At 46.2% G+C, this 26,894-nt stretch overlaps 1 protein-coding gene across 3 annotated transcripts; it reads left to right on the forward strand.

Moving 5' to 3' along the window:
• Positions 1–25,724, forward strand: GDNF (glial cell derived neurotrophic factor). Of its 3 annotated transcripts, none has more exons than XM_039842628.1 (3): positions 1–566; positions 5,119–5,217; positions 22,608–25,724. In XM_039842628.1, exons 2-3 carry the CDS (start codon positions 5,145–5,147, stop codon positions 23,090–23,092), a joined length of 558 nt encoding a protein of 185 aa, XP_039698562.1. In that variant the 5' UTR covers positions 1–566; positions 5,119–5,144; the 3' UTR covers positions 23,093–25,724. The 3 variants fall into 3 exon arrangements, with proteins under 3 accessions (XP_039698562.1, XP_039698561.1, XP_039698560.1); XM_039842627.1 differs by having other exon boundaries at positions 4–566; positions 5,119–5,295; XM_039842626.1 differs by lacking the exon at positions 22,608–25,724 and having other exon boundaries at positions 438–566; positions 5,119–6,408.
• Positions 25,725–26,894: the final 1,170 nt, after the last annotated feature.

The following is a 26,894-nucleotide window of genomic DNA, read 5'->3' on the forward strand; positions in this document are numbered from 1 at the left end:
CGGCCCCCCGGCCCGGGCTCTCAAGGACCAGCCTGCGCTCCTGGCGCCCTCATGTCTTCACGCGACTCCCTGCGCTGGTTGACGTGGTGTCTCATTCGGATTTCCAAGCAAGACCTCAGCTCCGGCGGCAGCATCGGCCCGGCCCATCTCGTGCTCCCAGGCGCTGCGCCCAGAGAAGGCACAGAGCGCGGCCGCCGCCGCTGAGCCGCCCGCCGCGCCCCCGGCCGACGCAGCCCCAGCCAAGAGCACAGCGCGCGCAGCCGTGTCATCCCCTACACAAGGCAGCGGCGGCTGCTCCCACCTCGGCTTCTGGGGGTGCGGGGGGCCGGCGGGGGAGCTGTCGGCATCCCTCGCCCTTCTCGCGGCGGCGGCGGCAGGAACTTTGGCCGCCGCCTCCCGCGCGCCCTCGCAGCCCCGAACAGCCCCAGGATTGAGAACTTGTAGTGCCCCTGACCTGTGGGGCGGGGCTCAGCGCTCCTGCCCTTGGCCCGGATGGGTGTACAGGCTGGGACTTGGGGCTCCTGGAGTTAATGTCCAACTGGGGGTCTGCGGAGACCGGATCCGAGGTAAGTGGAGAAGCGAGCCGGGGTGGAGGCGGGTAGCGCCTGAGTCGCCGGCGAGCACGGTGGGCTGCGGGGCGCAGGAGACAGAGGGGGCGCGGCTGGACCCCAGAACAGGCGGTGAGATTGGAAAGAGGAAAAACTAGAGGGAACCGAGGCTCTGGGAGGAAAGAGGAGAGGGAAAAGTTGAACGAGAAAGAGGTTGGCCTTGCGGAGGGGCAGGTTGACTTTCCACGTGGGCACAGATCTCCGGTGCCTGACGCCTCTAGATCCCTCCCGGACTCGGCGGGGCGCTCTTCTGTCAAGTTCCGGGACGGTGCAGGGCTGGGGTCATCTTTGAACCTACCGCGACCAGAGTATGTCCTCTCTGGACGAGCAGCTGCACAGATATCATTGCTGAGAGTGGAACTTACTGTTAAGCTTGTTTTGGTCTGCTCCGAGGGAGAGCGCAGGCCCCGGAGGGACTGCGGCAAAGGTGCTGAGAACCTAAAAATAGAGGGCTCACCTCCTCTGGGCGCAGACTCGCAAAGCTACATTCCTCGCCCGTTTCAGAACTCGGTCGCTTGTACTTTGCTAACGCCCGCAACTCCAACTAGCCATCCCCGTCGAGGTTCAGAGAAGGGCTCCTTGGGCAGTCCAGGACTCGGGTCTCCGCCTCGAACAGACTCTGGAAACTCCCTAAGGTCTCTGCCAGGCCATCGAAGTGATTATTTTAATGACCTCTTTTCTCCTGTACTCTGTGCCACCTCAATAATAGCCCCTCCACTATCTTGCACCACCTTGGGGCTGATTTCTCCGCAGTTTGGTTTCCAGTCCCACCGGGTGAAAACGAACCCTCATCGGGGCGGGGAATAGCTTTTCGCGGGAACCCCCGGGCCTGCTGGCGCCTCCCTAGTTTCGGCTGTGGCAAACCCGCCCGCAGAGCAGACGTGCGCGCCCGGGGGGCCTGGGGCGGGGGGAAGAGGGAGGGGGCTGCCCAACCCGGTGCTGCCAACATTTTGCTCATTGGCGAGGACAAACACAATTCTTTCAGCCCCTGTCGCAGATATGTTAGAGCGCGCACGACTCTTACTCAGTATTTTGAATCTACACTTAAGTATTACAAGGAAAAGATGCTGCTTCCAGCCTCACGCACGAACCCTCCAAGTGAGAGCTGCTGGGCTTTCGCCCTGCGCCGGCCAGGTCTCGCACTCCCTGCTTCGCCACGCCTTTGCGTTGGCTGGGTAGGGGGACGGTGTCTCCTCTTCAACAAGTGACAAGCGTTAGTCCGTAACGTTCCCAGCCCACTCTCTCAAGGGGTTTGAGTGTCCCTGAACCTGGAACCCGGCCTGGGGCCCTTTAACAGACAGACCCCTCCCCAGACTGTGTGCAGAAAGCGTCCTCATTCTTTTCCCTTCCCCCAGTCTTGAGCCCAAGGGAAGAATAAGTCCTCTGATAACTTAGGACACAAGTCATAGTTAAGAATGACAATACATCTTTTAGCAACTTCTATCCCTACCCCAAAGGAAAACCCTGAGTTACAGCACCCATTTTTTTTCTCCCTGAGATCTGGATCTTGAAGGCAAAGCCCAGACAAAACTCCCAGCCTGCCAGACACAGGAAGGTGGGGGTACACTGGCGGCGGGAGCGCTCACCCGCGGTGAAGCTGTCCCCTTGACTCGGGGAATCGGCTTATGGGAGGGGGAGTTCTAAATGCAGGTTTCGGGGAAAACAATTCAGGTGAGGTGCTAGGAGAAAATCTAGGGAGGATGGAGGAGTAGGACCCTGAAAAGAGGGGTTGCTGGTGAGGACATCCAGAAGTTTCGGGGGGTATTTTGATTTGGGGAAGAGCGTAGGGGGAATCCTTGTTCACCCATTTTATACTTTAAATGACGACGCAGCGTGGGCGCCGCGGAACTCGGGCGGTTTCTGGTGCCCCCTGGTGCCGGGAACTCAGCAGCGGTGAGCCGAGGCTTCGAAGGGCACTCCTGTCCTGGGCGTCCTTTCCGCCCAGGGCCTGGGGACCACCATGTGCCAGCGCCCGCGAGGCGCCCCTTTTGCCCTGCCAGGCGCAGAGGAAGGACAGCCTGTGTGGGGCACAGGAAGGGTTGCGCAGGCACCTGGCCGCACTGACTTCAGGGCGAGAGCTTGGTTACCGCACGTGGCAGCTGGTTAAGAAATTAAAGGCGGCAGAAACACGTAGGGCAGATGTGTTATGAGAAGGCGATAAAGAGACAAACACGGAAGCCGCGTGGAGCGGGGTGGTGGGGGGTGCCCAGAAAGGCTCAGAAAAACGTCCTAATAGACCTCTGTGTGTACCCAACCTCCAGATTCCCTCTTTGTCCTCCGCCCAACAAATACCGGGAACTAAAGAGCCGCTCTAACTGGAGCTGGCCCCCGCGATGCTCGCAGGAAAGAATCCTCCCTCCCCGTCCCGGGGGATGTAGGAGAGCTCTTTCGGGGCCTGCGCCGCACCCGGCTGAGGGCGGGAACGGGAACCTGGAGCCTCCTCTGGAGAGGCGGGGAGTTTTCCACCGTCTCCTCTTTTGCCGGCTTTGCCACACTTCTAATTGAGGATCTCCACGTCCAATTTAAAAAGCCCTCAGTCGGCCAAGCAGGGAAAAAAGAGAAAACTCTCTTAATGCGGAAGGGAAATCTGGTGTCTCTGTCGCTTCCTGCTGGCGGGCACTGCGATTTGGAATGGCACATTAACCCCGCGCCTCTTTGCTCATCAGGGCTGCCAGCCATTTCGCACGCACCCAGGAGCTGGCACCCGGGCGAGGGGGCGGGAGGCTCCGAGTCCCCCCAGTCCTCTCTGCTAACGCTCCTCGCTGCGCTCATCTTGCACGGTCTAGGTGCAGTGTTGCCTGGGTCGCTGAGCCCAACCCAAAGCCTTTGCTTTTTTTCCCGGGTGGTAAACCAGCCAGCGCGACAGGAGGCGCGCGAAGTTGCAGGTTGCCTGGAGTTTCTACCAACTAGGAACTCCAACAGCTGCGTAGCGAACAGACGCCCTAGGAATGGAAAAATGCATTCATCTCCGCAGCTGTGGGAGGTGGCGGCCGAATTAAACGCTTCACCGGGTGGCCTGCACGAGAACCCAGGCGGTTATTCTGGGTGGAGATGGGGGGAAGAAGGGGCGGCTGCTAGAAGGGAGGAGGGCTAAGGAATAGCCTGGGAATTAATAGAGAGGAAATGCGTCCAGGTTTTTGCATTACCTGGAAACTGCCTTCCTCTCTACCATGGAAGAAGTTCAAGATTTTCCTAAGAATCCGTTTTATTTGGAGGAGAGGGAATAAATCTGCATAAATCTCGAAGTTTCCACGTGAGAATTTCTTTGGAAACTGGAACACTGGTATTGGGAAGGTACTGGGTAACAACGCACCCGGAGGTCCCTGGGTCCCCTCCCCACCTCCTAATTGGGTGGAGTTTGGCCCAGCGTTGTTGGTGCCTTTTTCTCGCCCGCCTCCGGCCGCGTGGCGCTCCCTTATAGTGGTATGAGGACTGAGAAGCCAAACGGAATCTCCTCGCTGAGAGGAGCTGAGCCCTCAACCCGCGCGCGTTCGCGGCCTAGGCATTCGAGCGCCCGTCCGCCGCCGCAGCGTCTGGGACGTGGGTACAATCTGTCAAGCAGTGACTGTGACTGGGGCGCGGGGAGCTCTGGACTCCTCTGAGAGGGGAAGAGTAATTCAGGGCCCGAGTCTCACAAAACTGCAAATATCAAAAGATGTTCGGGTATACCACGAAGGATTAAAATTTTCAAGACAAAAATGCAGTCCCTACCTAACAGCAAAGCTAAAGCATTGATTGAGCGCTTGCTTGCTTTATGCTCCTCCAGGCCTTTTCCCTACATTATTTAACGTTCATAACTTTAAGAGGTAGAACTAGTATTTTTAAACCGCGTTGATGCTTCGGAGAGTAACTTAACGCAAATATTCCCATGCTGGCCAAAAGCCTCCAAGTCTACTAACTTCTTGTTCCGACGACAAAATAGGTGGGAAGAATGACGCACCGGTGGCGAGTTGAGTGAGGGGTGTCACCGAGCCTGCTCCTGCCTGGCTGAGAGTAGGATCGAGAACCCAGGCAAAGGGGCGCTTGATTTTATTCTAAAATAAAAAGTGGGTCGCTTAAGAGCCTTTAGGAGCTGCCAGGCGAGGAGGGGAGGTCTCTGGCTGAGGTGGAGGACACAGCGTGGGGGCTTCCCGGTCGCCCCCAGGGACTGGGGGTGGGCTTTGCGAGCCAGTATTAGGGACTGGTCAGGCAGGAGTCCTGGTGCCCTAGTGGGAGCGACGCGGACAACAGCTCTGATCGAAATATCCGACCCCTGAGATCGGGTGGCGAACGAGAAGGGCAATTGTAGCTGGACACTGAGAGAGAGAGCCTCCCTCTGGGGCGCACTGGGGAGGGGAGTGCGTAGGGGACTTGGAAGAGAGGACGGGGATGCCCAGGGAACCGCTGGGCTGCGGGGGCCTTGGAGGAGGGCGGTGACGAGTTTGCAGGGGGCGCCAGGACCCGCGGGGATGCCGCGCCCAGGGCTTGTGTTCTAACGTGTGTTCTCTGGTTCTCTCGCTCGCGGGCGCAGGTGCCGCCGCGGGACGGGACTCTAAGATGAAGTTATGGGATGTCGTGGCTGTCTGCCTGGTGCTGTTCCATACCGCGTCCGCCTTCCCGCTGCCCGCCGGTAAGAGGCCTCCCGAGGCGCCCGCTGAAGACCGCTCCCTCGGCCGCCGCCGCGCGCCCTTCGCGCTGAGCAGTGACTGTAAGAACCGTTCCCTCCCCTTGGGGGGGCCGCCGGCGGACCCCCACACATCCTCACACGCCGCAAGCATGCACCCCAAGCTAGCTGGGACAGCCTCAAGGCCTCCCCGACCCGCGGGCAGAGCCGCGCTGGCTTTGCAGCCACCCCCTGGTGCGCGGCTGCCGGCTGCTACCCAAAGGCTCGGGACTCCTAGTCTGTATATGACACGTGCTGATTTGCCCAGCACAAAGGGTATCAAATTTTTATGCTGTCCGTTTAGCATTCCGATGAACAGATATTTTTCCCACCATCACCACCACCGCAGGAAAACAGTGCGTCCCCTTCTCTCCGCTCCCCCATCCTGCACACACACGCGTGCACACACATACACACATAACGTTTTTTCTTTCTCCCAAAACCCTTTATCTGCTTGGTTGTGCCCCGCTGTGCTGACCTCTAAAAAAATTGCATTTACATCCTCACCTGCCCTTGCAAAAGGCAAGACGCTGAGTCAAAGAAAACAGAAGGGCCTCGATTTCCAGAACTTGTACCTGGGCAATGTCAAATCTGTTCGGAAAAGTTCCGGTTCTAAAAAGACTTAGGGGAACTCGTGCTTGCTGGAACTAGGAGGAGAAAGCTGTAGTTCACACCACATATGACAATGTTAACTCTTAAGGAAAGAACAGGTTATTCATATTAGAAAATAAATCTGTGATTTTGCCTCTCAGAAATGTTTTAGACAGCACTTTATCAGGGCATGTCAGCTATGGTTTGATATAATTTACCCTCTACTCGTCAGAAGTTTATCTGTTGCATAAAGCAAGATATGCTACATTACAAGTTTTAAAGGTCATTGGGGAGGTATGTAGGTAACAAAGGTAGAAAATTTGACAATCCCATAATAAGGCAATAGTGAGCTGTGGCCAGGATGTCACCCTGGCGACTCCCCCCTCCCATTCCACCTCCCCTCCCCACTATTTTGCGCTTGAACTATATATGCACAGTAGAAGTGGCCCCACAAGTCAGCTGTATACTAGGAGTTCCCCAAACCCTGTGGCCTTAGGCTACAACCCAGGAAATGTGATGTGTTTCTTTTATGCTTAATTACAACAATAAAAGCATACTCTGCCAGAAGTTTCAAAAAAGAAAAAGTGCATTTTTTTTTCCTAAGGCAAATTAAGACTTCAAGAGGGGCTTAGGGTTAGAAAGAGAACATGGTTGATTCTTTGAAATTGAAGTGACTGTTCTAAGCGTTTCTGTCAATTGTATAAACTTACTTTTAAAGGCTTCAGTTTCAACTACGAACTTCCATCTCAGTCTATATAAATGTTCTCCAATAGAAACTTAAATTTAAAATGCCCCTTATACCAGTCCCCCTGAGAGCTAAGTGGCTTTTCACTTATTCATACAGCCTAGACCAAAGGACCAGGAAACACAGCGGTAAATAATAGTTCTCTAACCAGGACATCCAGGGGAGAAAAATGACTCCTGATTATGGATCTGATTAATTCATGGAGATTTATTTAGCATATTAGCATCCCATCTACCTAGGCTTATTATTTCATGCTGGCTCCTGCTTCTGGCTTTGCTTTCAACTGTGACTTTGGACAAGTTACATACTTACTTGAGAACTCAATGAGAACAATTTAAAATTGAAATCTCATGCTAATGACTATGAGATTTGCCCCCTAGCCTTCACTCCCCTGCCCTAACCATCCTTTCAGAAGAGACTCATAAGAGACCCCTGCTCATTGAAATCGCCTGGAGAACTTCAGCGACTACTCACCCCGATTCTGATTTAATTGGTTTAGGGTATGGCATTTGGATATTTAGAGGTTCCCCAAATGAGTCTAATCTGCAGTCAAGGTTGAATCACTATGACCTGATAATACACTAAGAAAATCTGTACTTCATATTTATATAAGGTACCACCAGTAACAATACAAGCAAGGTAGCATTTATCCTACTGATTGTCGGGAGAAGGGCTTGTTATGGGGAAAGGGATATTACTTCCCTTTTCCAAAACTAATGCTAAGTCATCAAAGGACAAGATTCTAACTACTCTATTTACATTTGGACCAGTAGAACATATTCAATTCTATTTTACCTACGGGAAGACCCAATAGATCCTAGAGGAAACTTAAGAAAGAAATATTTCCAAAGAGAAACTGAGCTGCATTCTAAGCCAAGTTGACGTCTTTCCAGGTATGCTCAATTCGGTAGCAAGCTGTCAGTGCAGGGAAGGTAGAATAATGACAGTGTGCAGACTTTGAACACAACCATGTCAACACCCCCCTGTCTCAGTGCTGACATTTACATCATGCACTGTACACCATGCAACTCGTTAAGGCTTATGTAGAAAAACATTAAGCCACTTGTTCCCTTTGAAAATATAAAGTACCGTAAATACTGGTCCTTCTTATAACTTAGTGATTGAGCAAAGGCTTTTTCAAGCCACCCTAACATCATTCTGTTCTGTTCAAAGGGGACACATTCACCCATGAGGTTGCATGTGTTCTGCTGGTTCCAATGTGAATGGAACAGCCAGAATTATATTCCTAGGATGAACTAACCAGATAGAAGTCATAACCGTCTCACTTGCTTCCCTAGAGGTTGGCTGTAAAGTAAGTTGGCTGTGCCTGCCTCCCATCACAACTTCGAGCTTGTCTGAACTCAAGGACTTGTGATTTTCTTTTGGGGGCATCCAAGACTTTTCCCTTCAGCTGTCTTTGTTCTTTTATTTTGCTTTTTGCCAGTATCTTCTCCAAGGGGCGATTAGAGGTGAAACTCACAGACGTCATAGTATTTTAGAGCTGAAACTCCTTATGATCCTCAGGCCTGAAAGGCAAAGCAGTTTGTCCAAGTGCTAGAGTTCCACAATGGCCAGAGGCAGGTCCGCTGAAGCCGGGACTAGAGTCTCCCGAAACCACTACACAGAGCATTCAGTTTTGCTACCTAGGGGAAAACACTTCACGCGGGAGGATGGTCTTCAACTAATGACTAAAAAACAATGTTGCACAAGGTTGTCTGAATTTATTACTTAATCGTAGCCACATGCCAGATCTCAGCTCTGTGTGACAGCTCTAAATGTATTTCACAAGGAGAAGCATAAAGGGCATGTGGTTTTCAACATCTGCCATCTAAAAGCACGTATTCCATTCAACAAATAGTTAATGTGTGCCTGTATGTGTCAGGCACTGTCCTAGGTGCTAGAGAATCCTTGGTACTCGTAATAGTCGAAAGCCCCTTCCTTCATGGAACGTATTATCTAGTAAATGCATGATGTGTGGTACAACTGAGTAAACTAAAACTAAACATAAAGAACCTTGGGCTGGTGAAGTGGGCTTTTGTGTGACTGGAAGCCAACTAGAAGAAACATTGAGCATTGTTAAACTGTAACTACAGGTAATCTACAGTTTGTTGTAATATTGTAATATAATGGGATTATATTCCACCGGTTTGGTAGCAAGTCGTAAAATTGCCTATAGAAACAATCTTTTAAATCAAGCTAATCAAGTTCCTAGGCTAGCCCCCCAAAAATCTATGTAAATCATGACACAACTGAAATATATAATTCTCAATATTATTAGGCTAGAGTCTCTTCCCAGGGTGTCAAGTCCCTTAATCTGCAGAGGAGGACAGAGAGCAAGAAATCAGGGAATTTCAATAAGCGAAAACCCAAGTTCACACATTCAGATCAGACTATGTTGGATCCCAGTCTTGCCACTTAACCAACTGTTGTTACTGAACATCTCTTAAACCTCAGTTTCCTCATCTGTAAAATAGAGATAATATTAAGCCTGCCTCATGGGGTTGCTGTGAGGGTTAAATGGGAGAATGCTTTGTAAAGCTCTCACCTGAGAGATAAAAAGTATCGTAGTCTTTGTGTGTCACCCTCCTACTCCCCATGTCCCCTCCCCATGCACCCAGTGATGGCCTTTTCTCCCCTCACAGCTTTTCACTTCAGCTCTGCCAAGACACTGCTCTAAATGGTGGAATTTCAGGCAGCACAACATAATACGGAGAGTGAAAGAAATGCCGGCCTGCTGGGGAGGCTATTTTGGGCCCCAAGTCATTCAGTTGGTCAGCACGTAGGCAGGTCAGCTTTGCCTGGGATTCTGCCCCCGGGTCAGCTCGCCCTGTCTCTTCCCAAGTTTCCCTTCCCCATTTTCTATCCCCACATAGTTCCTATGAAATTTTTCCCACCAGATTCCCATGGTCATGTTAGGGGGACCCTCTTCCCCTTGGGGAGAAGGGAGCCAGGGCAGACTAAGATCTTTATATGTAAGTGATAAGGGGGCTATGAAGTGGAAGATACCTGTATTGAGATCAGAGAGTTTCTGTTTTAAATGATCCCAGCTGGATCATTTAAATTAAATTAGTTTAAATGTTTCATAAACCCAGCAAAAAACTTTTAGTGAACTTTAGTAAACTTTCAGCCCATTGTTATCCAGCTAAGGAAGCTTTTAGTGCCGCTAGCTGGTTAAATGTTAAGCTTTCAAATTTAACGTTATGGGATATAGAGTTCAGAATAAATAAGCACATTTATCTATTGCTTTTTATTGCTTTAGGGACTGTATGAATGGGCACTACTGTGATAAAGTGCCTAATCTGGAAAGGGTCTCAGCTATTTGGGACAGAGTTCTATTGCTTGTCAGGCTTTTAGGAGGTAATGATTCCCTACTTGAGAGCTGAAACCAACATCTCACTCTGGCCCTAGTCTGGAGACCTATTTCAAACTGTTGCTGTTTGCAGAAATCTATTTCAGGCTTACTTTGAGTTTGCCAGTCTTAGAACCTTATGTTGATCCAACAGACGAAGAATTACACTCAAAAGATGCTACTTTTGCTGATGTAAAAATGAAAGCTATCTGGCATTTCCCCTGCCTAATACCCCTTTCATCTTTGTTTATTTAACACTTAATGATCTATAGCACCTTTATTCAATTAAAACACTTATTCTTTAATTAATCACTTGAGCTCAATCAAGAAGCAAGTATTAAATGTCTTTCATGCCCTAGGTGCTTCATGGCATCTAAAAGGCAAAATTGTGAACTTAAATAGCTTATGACCTAGTTGTAAACTATGGATGGGCAGATGGGTGGGTGGGTGGGCGGACTGTCAGTCAGACAGATAGCTATATCTGCCAAGAGGTACGTTCGCTGTGGTCATGGTAAGAATTCCTAGCAATGAGGTCACTGGGGTTTGGAGATCATAGCAGGAAAGGATTCAGGGGAGAGGGAGGATTTGAGCTGGTACTTGAAAGATGGGTATTAGGAAGGGGAGGGAGAGGGAAAAGAGCACATTCCAGACCAAGGAGAAGCATGGGCAAATTTGTGGCCACCATATGGGGAAGGGGCAGGTGGTGGATACTGGAGGAGGGCAGACCCGTCGCCAAGTACTGGGAACAGGTGGCGGGAAGTGGTGTGAAATTTAGGATATCTCTGTAGGTGATACCCAGTTTATGAGATGCTGTAAAATCCAGGAAAAGAAGGTGCTTGCTCCATATTTGATGGCAACGGGCACCACTGGAGCACCTCGAGCAAGGAGGTGGCAGCAAGTGGGATCTGGCTGCAAAGCCATCATCTGCCAAAGTGATTCATGAGGGGGATCTATAGCACTAGCACATTTTTCATTTTGAAGTATCGTGCCCTTATTTTTAAAAAGCTTCTAGGCATAGGCACGATTGAATCAACCTGTTACTCCTCAAGTAAGTGAATAGCTACAAATAAAAACTTAATATTAACATTAGTATCCTAGCACTTCTTAGTTATCCATGTGTTAACCCAGCTTTTAATAAATAAGTTTTATATCTTGTCGAGTATGTTTGTGCTCTATCAGACAAGAGGAGACACTATGACCCCCATTTTACAGATGAAAAAATGAGGCCTAGAGAGTCATTCAAGGTCATAAACCCAGTAAGTAGTGAAGCCAAATTCAAACTTCTAGTCCCAAACTTGACCATTTTGTCTTAACACAGACTCTGCTCCCATATCAGTAGATTAAGAAAACATAAACATTGGCTAATCCTGAAACACAGATTTTCAGGAAAATCAAAGGAGCGAGCTAATATAAAGAAGCAGGGAACATTAGATTTCTTTTAGGCTTTTTCTTTGATTTCCATATTATTAATGGCCACTTCACAGTCTAGATCGGGGCATTTTAAGGAGAGAAACATGAATGTCTCTATGGACTCCTATAATACTGATACTTTTTGCAATGGGGGAAGGCTCCCTAACTGTTCAGGACATAGTGAGGTCTCCTCAAATGCTTGATAGGCCGGCAGCATTTGGGAAGCCTTCTGGAAGGTACTTATTCTCAGATCGCTCCTGTTCTGCCCAGGGAAAAAGAGAGTTCACATGGGAAACCAAGAGTGACCGCACAAGTAAGTGCCAGACCACTGCCACAGTGGGGACAGGAGCGAGTTTACATGGACGGAGTTTGGGTCGCCATTGGGAAACTACTAGTTAGCTCAGTAGAAACAAAACCCACTTTTGTACGACTTTAATAACTGAGGTAGCAAGGCGTGGTTTTAAGTTTTCAAAATTTTTTTGCTTTGTGAACCTGCAACAAAAATGTCGAAAACTATGGCACACTTCTAAAGTGACTTCTAAAATTTTTTATCTTAAGTTTAATTAGTTGTATCAGATGTAATTTCCAACCCATTTGGGAACTGCATATGTGCTTCAAATATATTTTTGGCACAACGTTGGAGCTGCAAATTTAGCTTATTCAATTCACAGAAAACTATCAAACTAATCAACTCAAATAAATTGACTTTTTGATCAGAAAAGATCTGACTTCATTTTCAATTGAAATGCACATGTTAATATATACCTATGAAAACCATCCCACTTCTAGATCCTAATTAAAAGATGAATAGATCGATGGGTAAATGGACAGACAGGCTGACAGAGCACCAAGCCTTGCCAGGAGGGCTTGACCAGAATGAAATATGGAGCTACCTGCTTCAATATTTCTTGGTTTATTCCTATAGGACTTTCTCTCAGTGTGTGTTCATAATACAATGAACACTCACATACCCTTCACCAAGACTGACCTCTTGTTAAGATTTTGCTTCATTTTTTTTTTCTGAACCATTTAAGAATTAGCTGCAAACATACCATTAAGTAGTTCAGTGGGTAACTTCTATGAACAAGGACATTGACATATAACCAACATTCAGTTATCAGTTTCAAGAAATTTCATTGAGATGATCCTGTTATCCGTTGATATGCCATATTCAAATTTCCCCAATCATGGCAATAATGTCCTTTATAGCTTTTTTTTCTTAATCAAGGATCACAAATTACATTTGATTGTCATGTCTCCTTATCCTCCTTTCATCTAGAATAGCTCCCAAGCCTTTTTTTCCTATGACACTGACATTTTTGAAAAGTTCAAGCTACCTTGCCTGCTGTTTTGCAGACTGCCCTTCAGTTTGGGTTTATGTGATTATTTTCATGTGATTAGATTCAGGTAAACATCCTCTGAATACTAAGTTCGTGATGATATGTCCTCACATCAGGAGCCACTGATACCGGTTTGTCCCAAGGAGCCATGCATGCCTGAATTGTCATTACCTGACACCTTCAGGTGTTTATCCCCTGGACAGTGGCTCACAGTAAAACGAGTGAGATGGGTGAGAAGTACACCCCTCTCAGGTAGCGGGGTGATTGGGAATGGAGACCCGGCCGCAGGAGTATTCGTAAGCAGACCAGTTTTAGGAAGCAGCACATATGGAAGTTGAGGATGTGAAAATTGATTCTCTTAAAAATACCTGTAAGCTCTGTAGAAAGTCTATATGTGCCTCAGTCTGAAGCTACTGACCTTTTCCATAATGTTCATGGGCTATGGAATAAATTGAAGTTTGTGTGGTTAATTTTCGGGCATTTTTAGGAACGCAAAAGACACAAGTACAAACTCCTAAGACAGGCCTTCTTCTGCCCACAGACCACATTGCCAGAGACTGCAGGCCCTCTTCTATGTGGAATGGCTGGACTAACAAAGGACCCATATCTACATCCCCTTTGGGGTAATCTTGCCTTGTCTAGAGCTGGTAGCGTGGACCTTCATGCTGCTGCCCTCTATGTAGACATTGCTGAAGAATTATCGCAAACATGACAACCATATGGACTTACTTTAGACGCTGTTTGTTAAATGTTTTCAGGCACTGAGTTGAAAACTTTTCTCTCGTTATGGTAAAGGTGTGACTGTCCCCATTTGAAGGGGAAATTGGGGGTCCATGTGGTTAAGCAACTTAGCCAGACTCTGGACCCAGGGCAGCTTGAAGCCACACTTGCCTTGTGCCCATGCCAAAGAATCACTTCCTGCTAGCCCAAGACACTGATACATAACTCTTCTGGCTATGACAGAAAGTCAGCAAGGAGAAAAGTCAGGCATTGGGGTTCTGTAGTGGCCATTGTTTTTGAGTGATACTTATAGCTGAGTACCTGAAAGTCTGAGATTCCAACAAATTTATTCACCGGGTGGGGGTGGGGTGGAAAGTCCTTCCTCACAGCTGACCACAGAATCTATCGAACAGGCTCAAGCGATAGAGAACACTTTTCTTTCGCCCCCTCTTTATGTTTTCTTTTCATCTTTTCTTAGTCCCTCCTCCTCTTGCCCAAGCCCCTCAGGCCTTTTACCACTGCTCAGCTGGTCCCCTGGGAAGGGCTGAGGGAGGGCAAATGCAGAATCCCACGGGATTCTGGGGCCTCTCAGGCTGCAGGCATGGCTTTGTGGGAATAAGAAGCAAAGGTATCTGCTTCCAAGTCCTTCGAAAACGACTTGCTTCTGATAACACCACCAAGATTATTTTCCTAAGTGTCTTTTTGTGCACTTGATTTTATTGGGTAACTTTCTCACTCTTCCCCATTAAATTTTTACAAGGGCAGTGGCAGAGCTCGTGGTGTGCACTCCTTAGCATGAGGTGTTTATTGCTGACTGAGAGCGCTTTTAGCTCACACCAGGTGTGCACAGATTAGCTAAAAAGTGGAACCCTGTTGGGAGAAAAGCAGGAGAAAAGGCATTAAAAGCAGGAGAAAAGACACTTTTCCCCCAGGAGAACTATGCTCTATTACTGTAAAATTATTAACATAACTATAATAAAAGTATAGACCACATAGGTGGAAATCAGAACAGGGTAATTAGAATCTGAGTAACAGAATGAATACAGCCTTCGTCTCCCTGAGTGAGGTTTTTTTGGCTATTTGTATTCATGGAGTAATTTCCATTACACTTATAACAAGTTTTCTTAGTTAAGTTGTAGGATAAAAATTCAAGATATGTCTGTGCAATATTGGTCAACGTAGGTAGAGATGGGAAATAAAATGGCATTTTGGTGGACAAAGTGGCTGTTAAAAGTATACCCAAGCCCCTTTTTCTGTATTCTGAAATGATTTCCATTCTGACTGCTCTTTTTCTTCTGCCTTGAGAGGATCCAGAAATGCTTTTTTTTAAAACAACAAAACACTGGTGTATTTACGACGCAAATACTTTTCAAATAAACCCATGTCATGCCTTTTTGTCAACAAACCACTGGTCGTGGAGATACTGCACTGGTCGCTCTGGCAGTGGGCACAATGACTTAGTACACTGTCTCAGCTGGCGATTATTCTTAGGACAATCGATTCTGGGGACCCCTCTTGAAGTTAACTCAAGAGTAGCTTAGGACCAGGACAGTCTGTCTCATGCGAGATGAATACTCTGTCCAAAATAGGAAAGTGAGGATAGTCATTACATAATGTGAGATGCATGACATTCCAGTGCTTAATGGCCTATGGGCTTTTTTTCTAATTAGTTCAAATAAATGGCAAAATTAACACTTTCAAATAGCAGCAGATGACAAAACTTTGTAAAATTTTTCAGAGACATGGAACATTCTCATGGACTAACTAACACTACACATAAGAACAAGGGTCAGTCGCTTCCAAGACAAACTGCGGGGCTCTCACGATCTATTTGGTAGCAGTTATAATGGGTGAGTCTAACCTTAGAATCATGAACTGGGTATGACCTAAACATACTTGAAGCAGCAAAAACAGAAATGATTAAAATAGAGATTTTATGAAAATGACAAGTTAGTGTTTGATTTTGGGGTACCAGAGACTGAAGGATTATAGCATGTTGTCATAGGATGTCCACTCAGAGGTTATTGGCTCCATCTCTCCCTTTACAAATGGAGACCGAAGTGTAAGGATGCCTCCCACTAGAACCTAAGTGTTTTGAGACTCAAATACAAGGCCCTTTCTGCACATGCTTTCACCTCCCCTAAATAGTGCTTAGGAAGATGACTTGATGAGCTGAGAGACACTGGATGGTGATTATTTCAAACGTAACATCCAAGAGATAAAATGGAAGGCTAAGAACTGCTAGAAACTATGATACCGCCTGTGAGGTTTTATGGGGGCCTGTGATGGTGGTGGCTGAGTGGAATGCTGCAGAGGCCTCAGCCAAAGTGGCCCCCTCCCTGACAGAGGTGACTGAGAGCGAATGGCTGGCATCACTTTCTCACCAAGACTGAAACTCCACATCTTAGGGTTTTTAGCTCTGGGAAGGGCCCCAGAGAGGGTCTGGTTGACCTCAGAAGGGTTAAGTGACTAGTCCAAGGTCATGAGGCTGGGCAGGGACTGACCCTGCACTGGAATCCCAGGCTGTGTCCTCTCCAGCTCTGCAGCAAGAGCCTCGTTAGTTGGTGCCAGAGTGCCTTTGAGGAGCTTCCGGAGACGGGGCCTCTCTGTCTGAATCCGCCACCGCCCTTGGCTGCTGGTTTTCCGGTTTTAACTGGGAAAATGCCAGGTCTGCCTGAGAGTGATATGCAAGAACCAGGACATGGGAGAGATGCCCCTGAAAGCCATGGCTTTTCCCTTTTTGGAGACTATTTACTGTATACCGTGGCCCATGGCAGCCTAATTTTAGAGTCTACTTGAAGTACTTCAGTTTCTACTGAATTTTCCAACAGAAGTATATTTCTCACTTCCTGTTCTGAATTTGGTATAAGTGTGCAGGAGAAATCAGCATATCTTGCATTTGTTCCAGACTAAATTCCCGCAGGCCTCGAGACTTGAAAGCTGCATGGTCGTTGAATTTTTACTTAAAAACAATAGGTGGCATGGAGCACTGGAGTTAGTCTGAGCTTTGAAACCAAACCAACTTAGCCCACATTTACAAGCCAGGTAGCCTTGGGTCTTGATCTTCACTGAACTCAGTTTCCTGATGTGTAAAGTGGACATAATATGTGGGCCCCACTTTAGCCTCACAAGGGTGTTGCTAGATTTAAAGTTAATGTTGTGTGAAAGTCGCATCTGTCCCCCCTTTATATTGGTAATATTTTTAAGTGCGTTAAGGAAGCTGTTATGTAAAATATAGAATGATGAAATTTTGTGACATATAGAACTATAAAGGTAAGACTCCTTCGTGTAGTTCTTATATTTAATAATAGTAAAAGAAAATCATGTTTGCACCTTATCGAAAAGTAAAAATAATTCTAAAGAATGACATCAGTTGATAATTTTCTTGAGAGGTTATATTAATCTTAGAATGATCTTTTCATGTAAACACGCATGTGCGTGTATACATGTGTGGAGGGGGATGGGGAGAAAAGAACTTTCATTTTTCATGTACTTGGTCTACAGAGCTATTTGTACTTTACCGGGGTACAGGTAGGCAAAGAACATCAAATTAAATGTCCCCACCCAAGGGGGTTTTTTTACTTGCCTCCTATATGCAGACAGCCTTTCAGGGGAAGCTCTCCACGTGAAGATGGGGTGCCTAGCACCTCGGTAGCCCCAGGCACAGCATACCCAGAGTATCGCCCACCCCAAAACAGAGCACTCCCTGGAGTGCGGGCATTCAGGCACTGGTTCCAGATGTGCCTCTCACCTGTGTGGCCTTGGCTTAGGTAGTAGCTCAGCCCTCTAGACCTCAGCATGTTAACCCTTTCCCTTACAATACACAGAAGCTGAATATTTACAGGGAAACACAGAGGCTGGTCCTCCCCATAGCAAGACACACCTGGGCCTTCTCTCTGTGGCCCCGGTGTCCTTGGGGCTGGCTCTGGCCTGGAAGATGGCTCCTCTAAGAGAGGGCCACGTGGATACTAGAGTCCAGCCCCATCTTCTTCCCTGGACCCCTCGGAGCCTCAGAGACCTTCCTTCTGTCCTCAGAGCCCACTTCCACTCAGGGTAAGGTGTGATCTCCTCCCCGCTTTGTCGATAACCTTGCCTCCCTCTCGGGCCCGAGGATTAAAAACAGGCTGAAGGGCAGCTTAGCACTTCCAGCCTGGCTGGGGTGAGGAGGGGGACAACCCGATACGAGTATAAAATGACCCCTTTGATTAAAATATAGTTAACCTGTACTGTTTTTAAAAGAAATCTAACATTTAGGAGAACGCTCTATTCAGTGGATGCCAGCATAACCAAGACAACGTTTTGAATTACGTACCTTTTAGTTTGACTATTACAGGGAGTATTCTGAGGCATCATGGTTGCTCCTATAAAAGCTCAATTAACTTTACAAAATATTCAATACCCTAGGCCTTCGTTCCAGGGGCGACTTATTTTTTCCCCATAATCAGGGGAGCAAAGCCTCTGCAGTGAACGGTTTGTTCCCGAATTTGTGCCCCAGCACAAGGTTTCATTTGTTTAAACAGCACTGTTTATACAAAGGGCACATCAAAGTTAAAATATTTTAAATAGAATGATGCCAAAAATATTTGGTTGCACACTGAAGGGTGACTTAAATGCATCTGGACATTTTGATTTTCAAAAACTTTAGGTTTTAAATAAACGTGTTTTCCAAGATCGCTCCTCCAAGTAGGTCTGGGAAATGAGCAAGTGTTCGACCATTTTTTTTTTTTTAAATGATGCTCCTCTTTTGTGGTTTGCAAGTGTTTTACTATCAAAGTTAATACTAACGAGGTCCGCTTGTATAACTGACATCCTGCCAAGTCCTTTATAGGATGAAGAAAGTGATATGACATTAAGTCTTCATTTAGGGAACTAATCCAAACCCAAACGCCTTTCTTTCTTTCTCGGCTCGGTGAACTTCTGGAAGACTAAGGTAGCTGTGGGTTTCTTGGTTCGTCACGGGAGTTTACTTGCCTGGGCCAAGTCCGAGGCCTCTGCAGAATTGTTAAGGACAGGCTCAGTGAGGTGCATGGCTCCTGATGCCCCCAAATGGCTAGTGTTGATAACTGAGACCTCTCTGTGAATGAACTCAGCATCAAGACACCCAGAAGGAGGAATTTAGTTGAAGAGACAGGACTATTTGCTCTGTAGTGTGGAAAATATAATGTTGCCTTTTTCTGGTTTCCAAAATTTATATCCATGTAAAACTTTTAGCATAAATATCTTTTTACTCTGTTTTTCAAGAAAGAAAAGAAAGAGGAAGAGGGGAAACCTTCAGCTAAATAAGAAACACGGATGGCCTGAACCTGGGTCTTAAATAAATATGTTCATGTTAACAAGAAGGTATGAGGGAGATTTTTTTCATCGAAAGGAGAAGTTCTCATTAGCTACAACTTTCAGTTTAATACATCAAACATTTACTATTTCCTGGATGCCAGGAAGCCTTTTAATTCAGGAGTAATGATCTGTTCGCTGCCTAATCCAAAGGCCTAAGTGGTTGGTGCATTCACACTGCCACACGCATCACCCTGAAAAGGCCAACTAGAATTTGAAATAAAGAAAAGGAGACTAAACATTCTCATAATGAGGTATAACTGTGTCCTAAACATTATTTACTAAAAATTTATTTGCTATTATTCTGAAATTTCAATTTAAGTGTTCTGTATTTTATCTGGCAAGCAAAACCGGTGAACAAAGCCATGCAGTCAAAATGTCTTAAAAAGGAGGGAAAATGTTCTTCAGGAACTTTGAAAGCATCTGGCAGGAAATAAGAACATTATAAATGCTGATTCAAATCATTATTATAACCCTGGTCACATAAAATTATATAATTTATCATGTTATATAAATTAATGAGTCTCTAAACCAGTGTAGTTGAACTTTTGTAACTCAAATGTTTTCCCATTAGTATATGTTTAAATTTTAGTAACGTTTCATTCTCATCTCTTATTAATCTTCAGTTGATTCTTAATCAATTTTAACTCTCTATGTTCTCAAGTTTTTAGGTTAATAATCTATTCAGGAATTCTTAAATGGCTCCAAGGACTGCATCATGTGAGTCCTTTTGTAAAACAAAGAGTCTTTTTTGGAATTTGAAGACTTTTTTTGTATTTTGATTAATCACTTCTAATATGTCAGTTTTTGAAGTTCACATTTCTGCACAAGTACAGATTTTTGAAAACCGAGCACACCTAATTTCCTCTTTTATGGCTTATTGTTGAAAAAATTACAAATAGCATAAGCAGCTCACTTTTCAAAATAAGTAGTTCTTTAAATCAGAGTGTTTTAAAATTTTTGTTTTTTTAAGAAAAAAAAAGAGAATTTCTTAAGGAAGTCCAATTAGAAAGTGGTTCGGAGGAAATGACAAGTTCAGAATGCTCTCTCACTCTTTCAGTCCTCCTTGGGAAAATGTTACTCCCAGGGAGCATGAGCCCTTTCCGAACACTCAGGATGAAGTGGGCATCAAAAAACTAACACTTTAAAGCTGCAGGAAGCCAGCCTGGGGAGGATAAGTTAGCTTGGAGATGATTATTCAGCTCTGGGGGTGGGGGAAGGCAGCGTGGAATGACTGTGCCATTCGGGGCTTCTCAGCTTCCTGTGTGATGTGGGCTATTTATTTTGGAGCCTTACATTTCATAATGGTGTGGTTCATAGCTGAAGTCCAAGTGTCCCCTTGAAAAACTGACTCTTTATACCCCCTTCTTAGTGTGACTTAATTCATTCAAAAATTATTGAGGGCCTCCAGGGACCAGATCCTATTTTAAACACTTGAGATCCATTGGTGAACAAGCCAAGCAAAGGCCTCTGCCTCCTGGAGTTCACATTCTATCAGAGAAGACAGACAATAAATCACGAACATGAATAAATTATACCATGTGTTAGAAGGTAGTAAGTATTATGATGGGGAGAGAAGAGCAGGGCAGGAGGGTCTGGGTTTGGGTTGGGGGAGGAATTGCATTTTAAACAGGGAGGTCAGGATGGGACTTGTTGTGGAGACATTTGAGCAAAGACTTGAAGGGGATGTGGGAAATGAGCCACTGGGTACACCTGCTGAGTTCCTGCTTCTGTCTTACCTGTGGTTCTCAACCCACAAGGATTTGCCCTCAGGGGACATCTGGCAGTGTCTGGAGGCACTTTAGTTGATCACTACTGGGATGGGGGCGGGGTACTACTGGCATGTCTTGGGTAGAGACCAGGGATACAACACACAGGACAGCGTCTTGCAACAGAGAATGACCCAGCCCCAAATGTCTACAGCACTGAGGCTGAGAAACCCTGTGTCTGAGGAACAGTGAGGAGGCCAGAGACATAGAAGATGAGGTAGCAAAGGTTTGAGGAGAGGCGGTAGGCAGGGCAGGTAGGGCCTCAGGCCCTTGTGGACTTTGGCTTTTCCTCTAAGAGAAGCAGGGAGCTGTTGGAGGGTTTGGAGCAGAGGGGCAACATGAGCGGCATTAAAAATTTTAAGAATGTCATTCTGGCTGTTGAGTGGAAAATAGGTTTAAGGAGGGTAAGGCTGGCATGAGAGAGTTCAGGGGTTATTGTGGTTATCCAGGCAAGAGCTGGTGGAGCTCGGACCATGGTGGGAGCAGCTTCATGGCTTCCGTGCAGCAAAGCATAGCATCCAACGCCACATTTTAGATATCGGGCAACAAGATGCTCTGGGGATTCACATGATCCCCACTCTATTTATTACTATATATCATATATTTTATATGTATTATCTATCAATCGATCTATAGATGAATCGATTATCAATTGATAAATGATAGATGAGAGAGAGAAAGGTGGTCAAGTCTCCTTAGCTGTATTTTGTTTTGCACAATAGGATACGTGATACCTGTTTAACAATCAGTTCATGACAAAACAATTTGTTGTGGGTTAGGCATAATGTAATCCTTCTCTGCTTTAACATGGTTTTGGCAAAAACCATTCACTCTTGCTAATAACTCTTTTGTGGTCTATTTCTTTAAGCCACATATAACCCTAAACATACTAAATTACCTGGCAATGGGATGAGGGGAGCATCAAAGGTCTAGTACCTAATAAACAGGCATTCGAATTGCCTTCCTCTTTTAGAACTGTATTAAGTTGTTCAAATAGTTAATCTTCTCTTGCTTGATCAGCCAAAGCAAATGCTGAAACAAAGCAGAAAACACCAAGAGATAGCTCATTCCTGCTTTTACCCAAAGGCCTCAAATATCTTAGCAACACTGCCTCATCATTCCTCCGTGTGATGTCCCTAAAGTGTATGTCCTGCTCTTGTCCTGCTCACAGCCAAAGACAGCAGGAACCTGCAGCAGAGGCTGGACCACACCATGGGGTCAGACTCCATCTGTCCACAAAGAGCATCTCATTCCACTTGCTGCTATGACACACTTCGGTGTCATCATACAGTATTACCATATTTTTTAATGCTATTCCAAGGAAGTGGCAAATTAGTCTCTTTGTTAGTGAAAAGCATGCTGTTTTTCAGTTTCTTAATGTTTTTTTAAGAAGGTTTTAAAATATGGTTGAGTTCATGAGCTTTTCCTTTGTTCTATCAAAATGGTTTTTGTACCACTTGGCCAAGAGGCGTTAAGTTGGGATGGATTTCAGGGAAGAGAACTTAGTCTTTCGAATGAAAGTAGCAATGTTGGAAGACTTCTCAATTTGAGATAATCCTTTTTTCAGGATTTCCCAAATATGGCCCATGGATCACCTACATCAGAATTCCTCTAGGGCGTGTTAAAAATACAGATTTGTTGAACTCCTCCCCACACCTATGCCTAAAGTAATCTGCATTTCACCAAGCTCATTCTCAACACAGTCATGTTTGCAAACCACTACTCTACGCTATGTTATTAGACAAGAAAGATGGCCTTTGAGGATCAGTCTGCTCGCAGCAACCTCAGTATAGGCTTGTAAAAATGGCAGATGTTACTCGAATGAAAACTACACTTCTAAAGATTTGTTTTCAACAAAGAAATGTGTCACCCACCATGTTAGTCCCCTCTTTCAACTGAATAATTTTCCTTCTGTGGAGTCCTGGAGGGTGCATTTTAGCCTCTCTTCTTAGGGTTTTACAGGGGCCCCTTAGCTCGACAGGCCAATAGTTTCACTGCGGGTCCATCACGACTGACTTGAGGAGGCACTTTGGTCTGGAAGATGACTTGAAATGATCACTGTTGTTGTCTCACGTGACCTTTTCTGTTTTCTTGTTGAATAGCAAATATGCCAGAGGATTATCCTGATCAGTTCGATGACGTCATGGATTTTATTCAAGCTACCATTAAAAGACTGAAAAGGTCACCAGACAAACAAATGGCAGTGCTCCCCAGAAGAGAGCGGAACCGGCAGGCCACAGCCGCCAACCCGGAGGGTTCCAGAAGGAAAGGTTGGCGAGGCCAGAGGGGCAAAAATCGGGGTTGCGTCCTAACTGCCGTCCATTTGAATGTCACTGACTTGGGTTTGGGCTACGAAACCAAGGAGGAACTGATTTTTCGGTACTGCAGTGGCTCCTGCGACGCCGCCGAGACAATGTACGACAAAATATTAAAAAACTTATCCAAAAATAGAAGGCTGGTGAGTGACAAAGTAGGGCAGGCCTGTTGCAGACCCATTGCCTTCGACGACGACCTGTCGTTTTTAGATGATAACCTGGTTTACCATATTCTAAGAAAGCATTCCGCTAAAAGGTGTGGATGTATCTGACTCGGCTCCAGAGACCGCTGTGTATTGCATTCCTGCTACAGTGCAAAGAAAGGGACCAAGGTTCCCAGGAAATGTTTGCCCAGAATGGAAGATGAGGACCAAGGATGCAGAGGAGGAAGAGGCGGAAGAGAGAGGAGGAAGGCAGCTGTTGTGGGAGCCTGGTAAAGGGAGATCCAGCTACAGAAAACTGGACAGGAGAGAGAGAAAGCAGCCGTCCGGATTCTCCTCCGCGGCGGCTGATGCCACCAGAAGCTCAGGGCCGGTGTCCCTGGTTGGGTGTTGCCACCGTTTCATCTGATACAGTCCACCGTCACCGGTCATGGGCGCAGATGCGGATGCACTAGAAACCAAACCAGTGTATCTCCTGTGGTTTGTTTTCACATGTCTGGAGACACCAGGGAAATGTAATCCTGGTGTCATTCCTTGTCATTATGTTTTACTGCTGAAAGCAAGAAGTTTATTTTTCTGTCACTCAGTGGAGACATACCCCGGAAAGGAGGGGCGGGGGGGCGGAAAAGCAAAGACACAAGAGATAGTAACCTTTGAATTTGAAAGTTAAGGCCTGAGGTTTACTATAGCCAGTGAGCTGTGAAAGGCTGGTGACTGATTCTTAACATGGTGTGTGGGGTGGGAAGAAGTTGGCTAGGAACCAAAAAGGCTGTCCTCAGGACTAAAATCCAACCTGAAGGTATTTGCTTTACGTCCTTGGAAACAGGAAACCAGTTGTGGTTTTCGGCAGCATTCACGTAGGAGAGTGAGGGGGTTAGGCCCCCCGCTCACTGGGGCAGGAGGCCCACGGCCTGTCAGTTTACAGGGAGACAGATGTTACATACACCCCCGCTCCGTTTATGCATGGTCACCAGTGACCAGAGAAGCTACTCGATGCAATGCATCTGTTTCAGATACAGAAATATAGAGAAGATATTTATTGAGATTTAAGTTATTGTTATTTATTACCGTTCACTAATGAGTTTCTCTTTTTTCCCCTTATTTATTAAAGTTTCTTTTCAAAGGTGCCAAAGTATATGTGCTCACAAAATCTAAAGAAAGGTGATAAAGGAAATTTTAATTGGAAACAAGGGTCCATGCTTTTCAAAGTATTAAAATGTTTTTTGCTAGGTAAAAATCACTTACTTTACCTTTTTAAGAAAAGCTCTCATTAATGTCCCCAGATTTCAGCATCTTCACTATTTTTTCTATTTTTACAAAAAAAAAAATGTGTCAAAAGGAACTTTCCCGACAGGCCCCCTTTTCGGAAGCAGTGTGCAGACACCGTTGGCACTTGGTTTTATTTCTTCGTTGCTCCATCTCTGAACAGAAATGCCATATGCTCCATTTTCTGTTGTATTTAAGCTCTTATTCCCCTCTGCATATATCTATCTATGATATGCATAACCATATATATGAAAGGTTAAATTCCTTTTAGTAGGTAGTCCTGGAGTTTATGTTGACCTAAAAGTAAAAATCCCGTCAGGTAGCCAGGGTTCCACCCTGAGCAGAGACCCTTCCTCCATCCTTCTGCCCACCGTTCCCGAGGAATGGGCTGTGCCCACTGCGGCCAAGGTGTGCACTGCCGGCCTTCCGGAAGTGGGGTCTGCTGGTTGCCATAAAAGCCTGTTGGCTGTCATCTTAGAGCTATAGTTGTTGTCCCCATATACCCGATCCCTCCCTGTGAAGAAGGTGGCCCAGAAGGGTAGACGAGGAAGACGTGTCTGTCCCGGCCACACGCCAAGACTTGAGTGTGCTACCTCTAAGATGAACGTCTTGAAAGGGGAGAAAGTGAGGATGGGAACAACCACCTCACATGTGCCCCAGACTGTGGATTTGCCTGGCAGCCGACCCATGCGCAATGCACAGGGCCCTATAATAGAACTTGTTGCACGTTTCATAAAAGGGATTTTTATCAAGGAGATTATCTATCACTACCTTAGTGGCTATTAACCCAAGAATATAACAGGTTTAGCAATTCAGTGACCTTACTGGCCTCCCTCAAATAATCATGTTAATTTTACAAAGTAACCAAGAGGCAGCAGTTACCAGATATCCCTTCCCTCCAGCCCCAAAAGACCCAAGTTCTCCATCATTCTACCCCTTTCTGTCCTTTCTGCTCCCCTTGCACAATTCAAACAGAGAAAGAGGTCCTCTCTCCCACTCTCCTGGGGCCAGAGGGTGGACCTTGCTGTTCAGAAGAGTGACAGACCCAGCAGTCTGGTCATTCATGAAGCACAATTTGAAGATCATCTGTCTGATTCAGACAGCCCTGGAAAGTTTGGTGGCTGGTGTCCACAGGTGTCAACTCAGCCATCCCCAGCTCTCCACGGAGAGTCCCTGCCCAGAGGGGCTGTAAGATTCAGTGGGTGTTGACAACTTGTTCTCAGCACCACCTATACACCATAAGCGGGTTTTAACTGAAACAAATCTCTCCACCAAATCCACAAAAGGGTAAAGTTTGTGATTTTTCTTTATCGTTGCGATACCACCTGATCCAGTAAGGAGTACACTTCTTTGGAAGTTCCAACTTCTCTGATCCGTCTCAGTCGTTTGTGTTACTCAACCAAAGTTCTCTACAGACTTTATTTTTGTACAATATCATTTTGTAACTTTTTACAAATAAAAACTCATTTCTATTGCTCCCTGTACTTCTATACTTCCCCACGTGCCTGGGGACCACAGCTGGGTCAGGCAGCCATCCACGAGCATTTATTACCAGTCGAGCCCTAGATTAGAAGGCCGTCCCCTTCACCATCACACAGCCCACTGGTTGGTCAGTGGCCTTGCCCGTCAACTGTCCACAACCAATCACTACCCAGGTGGGGAAAAAACTGCAAAGTCATTCTTCATTTATCTTCACAAATACTTATGGCATTGCCTACACTTGAACACGTCAGGCACTGTTTAAGGCACTAGCCATGCAAAAGCAGCCAAAACAAAAATCTCCACCTTCGTGGATTGGGTATTTTATTTGAGTGGAGATAGACAATATTCAAAAAGTAAAAAATATGTAGTGATCCAAATGATAATAACTGCTCTAAAAAAATCCAAACATGATATAATAAAAACTAACGGGGAGCCTGCTTTAATTAGAGGTGACATTGAGGCAGGACTTAAGAAATAGATAGTGCCAACAAATAAGGAGCATCCTGGCAAACCCAGAGGCAAGCAAATACTTGGATGCAGCCACCACTTTGCACAACTCTGGGTGATGCCATTCACGTCGGTTCTATGTGGCAATGCAGCAGAATCCCTGGAATTGTGCAAATGGTGGCCTTGAGCTTAGTATATTCTGATGGCAAGAAAAACACACCGAAGAGAGGAAATGCCACTGCCCTGGGCTGGGGGAAGAGAGCATGCTTCCTCCTCAGATGACACACACCTCGTGCTATGTCACAGGTGGCCTTGTGACTATTAAAAGGTGGCCTTGTGTGGTGTTTTAGACCCAAAACAAAACCCTGACGCTCTTAAGACTCTTCAAAGTGGCCGCCGGCCTAGGCCTTGCAGCAGACAGCACTCGGTGCAGCACCAAGCTTTGCCCGAAACGCCCTTCCTTCCTGACGCCCGCCAGCAACCTGCACTGAGACTTGATGGAGCCTCTGGTACCCACTGTGGGGTAGGGCATTTAGGGTTCTTCTGCCAGGCCAGCGCCGAGGCCAGCCACACTTCCTCTAAGCCAAATTCTGGTAGGAAGTTAGTGACTTGAAGAGGGCATGCAAAGACTGTAAAACTCTTGCTTACTTCCGCTCCTGTTTTAGACCCATTTCCCCAAAGTGTGTTTCCAGGATGACTAACAGGGTAAGAAGCGCTT

This window comes from Pteropus medius, unplaced genomic scaffold (assembly GCF_902729225.1).
Source record: "Pteropus medius unplaced genomic scaffold, Ma_sr-lr_union100, whole genome shotgun sequence".
Taxonomy (NCBI): domain Eukaryota; kingdom Metazoa; phylum Chordata; class Mammalia; order Chiroptera; family Pteropodidae; genus Pteropus; species Pteropus medius.

Coding starts and splice junctions, on each gene's coding strand:
- GDNF (XM_039842626.1), top strand. CDS start 5,145: ATGAAGTTATGGGATGTCGTGGCTGTCTGCCTGGTGCTGTTCCATACC.